General features: G+C 49.8%; 1 protein-coding gene across 1 annotated transcript; it reads right to left on the minus strand.

The window, feature by feature from the left end:
* Positions 1-325: 325 nt before the first annotated feature.
* On the minus strand, positions 326-2,261 carry LOC149121715 (uncharacterized). The gene is made up of 2 exons (XM_089315615.1): positions 2,010-2,261; positions 326-1,048 (listed from the first exon to the last, which is right to left on the minus strand). Exons 1-2 carry the CDS (start codon positions 2,076-2,078, stop codon positions 326-328), a joined length of 792 nt encoding a protein of 263 aa, XP_089171741.1. The 5' UTR covers positions 2,079-2,261.
* Between the last annotated feature and the right edge of the window lie 5,888 nt (positions 2,262-8,149).

Genomic DNA, 8,149 nt, shown 5'->3' on the forward strand with positions numbered 1-8,149 from the left:
TGGTGATGGCTGTGGCAGGGCTGCCATCCCATTTCACAGATGAGGGCACTGAGGCTGCAGTGAGAATATCCGCTTGTGTCACCCGACCATGAGGAGACGCTGCCCCAGCCATGACAGTGTCTCCCTGTTCCTTGCTTCCCTTGGCCTTCCCAGCGTGTGGTGCTCTTTGTCCAAATGGGGAACCTTGGCTCTGCCCCTGGGGAGGTGCCCGTGTCCTCTGCAGAGGATGCAGGTCCCGGGCATTGGAGCCATGGTGCAGGGAGAGTGGGGTGGGGAGAGCACGGCCTGGGGAGCTCGCACAGTACATAACACACTGGGTAAGGAATTAAAATTTATTGAGGTACAGGGACAATAAGGTGTAGGAAAGGAACACAATGGGGAGGAGTAAAAAGAAATACAGGACGACGGGGGTGGGGAAGGACAGGTGTGGCACTGGGGCTGCAGCAGAAGGGACTTTCGGAGCTGGGGCTGAGGCCGGGGCCAGTGCTGCGTCTGGTGCCCCTGCAGCGTCCTCGGCTTCAGCTGCTGCGTACAGTCCTGGCTCCAGACCCTCCATCCCCAGAGCCTCTTCTCTCAGGGCCTCCCCTGAGCCCTGCTCGGCCCCTGGGGACACAGCTGTCCCCCGCGCATCCTTGTGGCGGCGCTGACCGTTGGAGGGCCAGCACTGCTCCAGAGGGGGTGTTGTTTGAATATAGGGGCTCTGCTCCACCCCAGCCGTGAGGTCAGGTGCCAGGCCTGGCCCTGACCTTGCGTCACGACTGACACAGGCGAAGTTGTCGGGCCCCACTGCCCCCGCTGTGAAATGGGCATTTGCGGACCCCCTGGGCTCTATCTTGGCTTTGACCAACAGTGTGTGCCTGAGGGGAACCTCAGGTGGTTTGTGCGCCCAGGGGAATGCCCGATACAGGAGCTTCGGAGCTGTGGGTGAGTTTGACCACTCCCCCACCACACACAGGTCATCAGTTTTAGTTGGCTGACGGTTGTCCGGGCTGCTGGCGATCCCCAGCCCGCTGTGCTGCGCCAGAGGCGAGGCTGACCTGTCCTGGACCTAGGAGACAAGAGCAGAGAATGGCAGGTAAGAGGCAGTCCCTGGATCCCTCTGCAGCCAGCAGCTCTGGGCCTCAGGCTCCTCCGCCTCTGAACCCCAACTTCCCCCTGCCCAGCGTGTAGTGGCCCCATGTCCCCCCACACCCAGGGGCCTATGGGCTTCCGGTGGGTTCCCAGTGGTGTCTTGGTCCACAGAGACCTGTCCTTGCTTTCAGACTCACCCTGGCCTTTTTCTGTTTGAAGCGCCTGGAGCGTCGGGGGTGAGGGCTGGCCCAGCGTCCCCACCACTGGGCGAGGCGCCCACAGCAGGGTTTCTCGGGGCCTGGGCTTCGGCATCGCGGGATACAACAGAGGAACATCTTTCTATGAGTCTCTATCCAGGTGAGCTGGCTCAGACTCAACTCGGAATGTGGGGGTGGTTGCCGGGGCACCCACTTCTCTAGGTCATCACCAGCATAGTGAGGTCACTTCCTGTGGCTCCTGAGCTGAGCCCCCTCCTCACACAAAATATCCCCAAATTCCCAGTGTGCACTGCTTGCTCCCCTCTAGCCCCACTGGGACCAGGACCCTGCTACCTGTGTATTAGGGGCACTGTACCCGCCCCTGAGGTGTGGCTCCTCCCAAGGCACCAGGAGAGTTGTTCCATGAAAAATGCTAAGTCCTGGGGACTTTCTCAGCCTGACCTGGAGGGTAGGGCAGAGGTCAGTGTCTCTCGTGGGTGTCGTGTATCTGTGGGTGTGGGACCCTCCAGTGTGACTCCAGATGACACAGTCAGGTGACCACCTGCCGAGCTACTGGGTCCCTGCTGTCTGCTGAGCTGGATCCCAGGGCCATCAGGGGCGTGTCAGACCTGGCCTTGATGTCATATACCTTTATTAATAATTTTTAATATATGGAATCCTGGTTTTTTTTTTTTTGCCATCTATTCTAATAAGAATTCTGAGTATTGGCTCAATATTTACCAGGCGACATGGTAAGTTGTAAACGTTTTCTTCAGTGAAAGAAATGCACAGGAGAGTGAGGGCTTTCATTAGGGGAGAACGAAGTCCGGCAGCATCAGCGGGGTCCAGAGCAGGCCCGGAGCAGCTCAGCAGCCCTGTGGAGCCGGCATGCAGGCAGGAAAGCAAAGCTGAGAGGCAGCCGGACGGCCAAGTACCTGCAGGCAGGGGTGACAAGGGAGGGGCCCACTGAGCTCCAGGCCTTTCATTACTTCCAATGGGGCGTGGTTACATAATCCGATTGGCAGGTGGGTGCACAGGTGTCCTCAGGGGCATGCGATCACTCAGGACCCATAGGGAACGCCTGGGCTGCAGTTTACAAATCTAATCAATTTGATCCTATCTGCCTGAGAGCCTCCTCAGAGGACACCATGCGACACAGGCTGTGGAGGATTGTCACTGTCACCTTCCTAAACTGGGAGGGAGGGGCTGACCTGGCCAGACTGTCCCCAGAGCCTGGCTGTGAGCTGGGAAGGGGTTCAGGGAATTCATACTGGGAAGCCCTGGGCGGGGACAGGGGATCAGCAGGTGCTCAGGGCCTGCCTGCCCAGGGCCAGCTGCAGGGGGATAGGGGCTGTGGCCTAACCATAACCTCCCTCTGAGTGCAGGCTGCACCCGGATGTGGCCACCGGTCACCTGATGGGTGTTGTTTCCAAGGGCACTGCTTACTAATGGCCACTTAGCCGCTGCTGCTCTGAGAAAAGAGTTCTCTGGGGGCACCTTAGGGGCCCTGTCCAATGGGAACTACCATTGCCAGGAGTTTCTGAAGACTGTTTTGGGCAGCATCTTAACCTAATATGCCCAGCCCAGATTTTTGATCCTAAAAGCAGAAAACAAGTCCTGCTGAGTGTGAGGTGAGGAAGAGACAGAGGACCTGGCACCTGCTGGAGAGTGACGGGGCTCTGGGAGAAGGCCACTACCTCCCAGGAGCATCCCAACCACAGGAGCCTTCCCCAGGGAAGGATGCCCTCACCACCCAGGAAATCTGAAGCCAGGCCCTTGCGTTGGGGTAGAGCCAGGAGCAGGGCCCACAGCTGCTGCCCATGAGGTTCTTTCTGTCCAGGTGTGATGGAGAGTGGGGGAATACACCCCAGGCTCTTCAACTTCCAGGGATAGAGGAATCAGATTTTTCTCTGGTCATCTGAAGTGAGTCACTTAGCCGACCTCTTCCTGAGAGCAAGTTTCTGTCAGATGAAATTTGGAGGATCCCAGGTAGTCAGGTGGTACCCCAGCTCCCTCCGTGGTCCAGTGTTGTCCATGACCCCAGAACGGGCAAAGCCACGAGATGCAGCACCTTCTCCTCTGCTGCCTGTGCCCCTGGGCCTGGGGGAGACCTGGGCAGGTGCTTCCTCTCCCTCGGGTTTGCTTGGTCGTGAGGAGTTTCTCCAAGGGGAAGCCTCTGGCTCCTGCATCTTCTCAAACCCTCACGGTTCCTGAGTGGCTTTTGGGGCCTCTGCAGGTACGATCAGGAGGAGCCATGAGTGAGGGGCAGACCTGGGGGCTGCTGGCTCCTCCTTTGCAGCCTGCAGGACTGTGGAGCCCCAGAGCTAGAAGGGAGCCCCAGGCCACTTCTGGGGGCTTGAACCTGGAGCACCAGGGAGCCCTGCCCATCCCAGAGGCTCCCGCAGCAGCCGAAAGGGAGTAGCAGCAGGTGAACTCGGTCAGTCACAGCTGAGCATTTCCTGGACAGGAGGAGGAAGGGCAGGACCCAGCCAGGCATGGGGGAAGCTGCTGTCCGGGGCACCAGGCACCTCCCCGGCCTGCCGCTCTGTCCTTCACACACTCAGGCAACATTGATAACTCGGGGACCCCCGGGTTCCTTCAGAAAGGAGTGCATCGACTCCCCAGTGTCTGCTGGAGTCCTCATCTGGAACTGAGCCCAGCACTGATCAAGGTGGCTTTCAAGGAACCTACCAATTTAATGGGATTTGGAGTCTTAAGGCAAATTTTTAGCTTTACCCTTAGGGGTAAGTTTGAGGGAATGTGTGCTGAACTGTACATTTCCTCCCTCTCTTATTCTCACACTTATTTTTTTAAACTAAAAAAAAATTTTTTTTGACAGGCAGAGTGGATAGTGAGAGAGAGAGAGAGAGAGAAAGGTCTTCCTTTGCCGTTGGTTCACCCTCCAATGGCCGCCGCAGCTGGCGTGCTGCGGCCAGCGCACCACGCTGATCCGATGGCAGGAGCCAGGTGCTTCTCCTTGTCTCACATGGGGTGCAGGGCCCAAGCACTTGGGCCATCCTACACTGCACTCCCTGGCCACAGCAGAGAGCTGGCCTGGAAGAGGGGCAACCGGGACAGAATCCGGCGCCCCGACCGGGACTAGAACCCAGTGTGCCGGTGCCACAAGGCGGAGGATTAGCCTAGTGAGCTGCGGCGCCGGCCTATTCTCACACTTATTTTTAACAGGGCTCAATTTTCCATTGGATTTAAACAGCTAAGAATAATTCTGTATTAAGTAAAGAGTTCAAACAATGGTATCAAGTAGAAAAAGAAAATACTAAAAAGAATAAAATTGTCAGCTTTTCCTCGACAGTCAGGACAAGGGCTGATCAAGTCATTGCGTCTCATAGTATCAGTTTCACTTCTATAGGTTTCCTTTTAGGTGCTCAGTTAGTTGTCACAGATCAGGGAGAACATATGATATTTGTTGCTTTGGGACTGGCTTATTTCACTCAGCATGATGTGTTCCAGATTCCTCCATTTTGTTGCAAATGACCTGATTTCATTTTTTTTAAACACGTGTAGTATTCTATAGAGTACATATCCCATAATTTCTTTATCCAGTATTCCGTTGATGGGCATTTAGGTTGATTCCAGGTCTTAGCTATTGTGAATTGAGCTGCAATAAACATGGAGGTAGAGATAGCTCTTTTATATGCCAATTTAATTTTCCTTGGGTAAATTCTGAGAAGTGGGATGGCTGGGTCATATGGTAGGGCTATATTCAGATTTCTGAGGTATCTCCAAACTGTCTTCCATAGTGGCTTTACCAGTTTGCATTCCCACCAAGAGTGGATTAGTGTGCCTTTGTCCCCACATCTTCACCAGCATTTGTTGTTTGTTGATTTCTTTATGAAAGCCATTCTAACTGGGGTTAGGTGAAACCTCATTGTGGTTTTGATTTGCATTTCCCTGACGACTAGTGATCCTGAACATCTTTTCATGTGTTTGTTGGCCATTTGGATTTCCTCTTTTGAAAAATGTCTGTTTAAGTCCTTGGCCCATCTCTTAAGTGGGTTGTTTAGCTGGCGCCGTGGCTCACTAGGCTAATCCTCCGCCTTGCGGCGCCCAAACACCGGGTTCTAGTCCCGGTCGGGGCGCCGGATTCTGTCCCGGTTGCCCCTCTTCCAGGCCAGCTCTCTGCTGTGGCCAGGGAGTGCAGTGTAGGATGGCCCAAGTGCTTGGGCCCTGCACCCCATGGGAGACCAGGAAAAGCACCTGGCTCCTGGCTCCTGCCATCGGATCAGCGCGGTGCGCCGGCCGCAGCGCGCCGGTGGCGGTGGCCATTGGAGGGTGAACCAACGGCAAAAGGAAGACCTTTCTCTCTCTCTCTCTCACTGTCCACTCTGCCTGTCAAAAAACAAAAAACAAAAAACAACAAAAAAAAGTGGGTTATTTGGTTTGTTGTGGTGGAGTTTCTTGATCTCTTTGTAGATTCTGGTTATTAATCCTTCATCAGTTGCATAATTTGCAAATAATTTCTCCAATTCTGTCGGTTGCCTCTTCACTTTCCTGACTGTTTGTTTTGCAGTACAGAAACTTCTCAATTTGATGTAATCCCAGTTGTTAATTTTGGCTTTCACTACCTGTGCCTCTGGAGTCTTTTCCAAGAAGTCTTTGCCTGTGCCAATATCTTGCAAAGTTTCTACGATGTTCTCTAATAATTTGATGGTGTCCGGTTGTAGATTTAGATCTTTAATGCATGTTGAGTTTTGTGTAAGGTGTAAAGTAGGGGTCTTTTGTAGAAAAAAATTTATTTATTAATTTGAAAGGCAGAGTTACACAGAGAGAAGCAGAGAGAGGTCTTCCATCCACTGGTTCACTCCCCAGTTGGCTACAGTGGCCAAAGTTGTACCGATCCAAAGCCAGAAGCCAGGAGCTTCCTCTGGGTCTTTCCTTGTGGGTGCAGGGGCCTAGGGACTTGGGCCATCTTCTACTTTTTTCTCAGGCCATAACAGAGAGCTGGATGGGAAGTGGAGCATCTGGGATTAGAACCAGCGCCCATATGGAATGCTAGCACTACAGGTGGCAGCTTTACCTGCTATGTCACAGTGCCAGCCCTAGGTAGGGGTCTTGTTTCATTCTTTTGCATATGGAAATCCAGTTTTCCCTGCACCATTTGTTGAATAGATTGTCTTTGCTCCAGGAAATGGTTTTAGCTCCTTGACCAAATATAAGTTGGTTGCAGATGTTTGGATTGATTTCTGGTGTTTCTATTGTGTTCCATTGGTCTATCCTTCTGCTTTTGTACCAGTACCATGCTGGTTTGATTATAACTTCCCTGTAGTATGATTTGAAATTTGTGATGCCTCCAGCTTTGTTTTTGTTGTATAAGATTGCTTTAGCTATTTGAGGTCTCCTGTGCCTCCATATGAATTTCAGCATCATTTTTTCCAGATCTGAGAAGAATGTCTTTGGTATTTTGATTTGTATCACATTGAATCTGTGAATTGCTTTTGGAAGAATGGACACTTTGATGATATTGATTCTTCCAGTCCATGAACATGGAAAATTTTTCCATTTTTTATATCTTCTTCTATTTCTTTCTTTAAAATTTTGTAATTCTCATCATAGAGATCTTTGACATCCTTGGGTAAGTTTATTCCAAGGTATCTGATTTTTTTTGTTGTTGTTGCTATTGTGAATGGGATTGATCTTAGCAGTTCTTTCTCAGCCATGGCATTGTCTGTGTATACAAAGGCTGTTGATTTTTGTGCATTGATTTTATATCCTGCTTCTTTATCAAACTCTTCTATGAGTTCCCATAGTCTCTTAGTGGAGTTCTTTGGATCCCCTAAACAAAGAAGCATATCGTCTGCAAAGAGGGATAGTTTGACTTCTTCCTTCCTAATTTAAATCCCTTTGATTTCTTTTTCTTGCCTAATGGCTCTGGCTAAAACTTCCAGTATTATGATGAGAGTGGCCATCCCTGTCTGGTACTGGATCTCAGTGGGAATGCTTCCAATTTTTCCCCATTCAATATGACATGGGTTTGTCATAAATTGTCTTGATGGTGTTGACCATGTTCCTTTTATACCCAATTTGCTTAGAGTTTACATGTTGTATTTTATCAAATGCTTTCTCTGCACCTATTGAGATAATTATATGAGTTTTCTTCTGCAGTTTGTTAATGTGGTGTATCACATTGATTGGTTTGCGAACATTGAATCATCCCTGCATATCAGGGATAAATTCCACTTGGTTTGGGTAGATGATCTTTCTGATGTGTTGTTGGATTCTATTGGCTAGAATTTTGTTGAGGATTTTTGCATCTATGTTCATCAGTGAAATTTTGTCTGTAATTCACTTTCTCTGTTGCATCTTTTTTAGGTTTAGGAAGTAAGGTGATGCAGGCTTCATAGAAAGAATTTGGGAGGATTCCCTCTCTTTCATTTGTTTTGAATAGCTTGAGAAGAATTGGAGTTAGTTTTTCTTTAAATGTCTGGTAGAATTCATCAGTGAATCCATCTTCTCCTGGGCTTTTCTTTGTTGGAGGGCCTTTTTCACTGATTCAATTTCTGTCTTGGTTATGGGTCTGTTCAGGTTTTCTATGTTTTAATGGCTCAATTTAGGTAGGTTGTATGAGTCCAGGAATCTATCCATTTCTGATAGATTTCCCATTTTTCTGGCATACAACTCTTTGTAGTAATTTCTAATGACTCTTTTTATTTCTGTGGTATCTATTGTTACATTCCCCTTTTCATCTCTGATTTTATTGATCTGAGTCTTCTCTCTCCTTTTTTGGTTAGTTGGGCCAATGGTGTTTCAATTTTGTTTATTTTTTCAAAAATCCAGCTTTTGTTTTATTGATCTTCTGTATTTTTTATTCAATTTTGTTGATTTTTTCTCTGATTTTAATTAGTTCTTTTCTTCTACTAGTT

This window comes from Oryctolagus cuniculus, chromosome 16, assembly GCF_051225735.1.
Source record: "Oryctolagus cuniculus isolate XC-2025 breed Fujian yellow rabbit chromosome 16, ASM5122573v1, whole genome shotgun sequence".
In the NCBI taxonomy this organism is placed as follows: Eukaryota; Metazoa; Chordata; class Mammalia; order Lagomorpha; family Leporidae; genus Oryctolagus; species Oryctolagus cuniculus.

Coding starts and splice junctions, on each gene's coding strand:
- LOC149121715 (XM_089315615.1), bottom strand. CDS start 2,078: ATGAAAGCCCTCACTCTCCTGTGCATTTCTTTCACTGAAGAAAACGTT. Junction 1,049..2,009: donor ACAACTTACCATGTCGCCTG/GTAAATATTGAG, acceptor CTTGTCTCCTAG/GTCCAGGACAGGTCAGCCTC.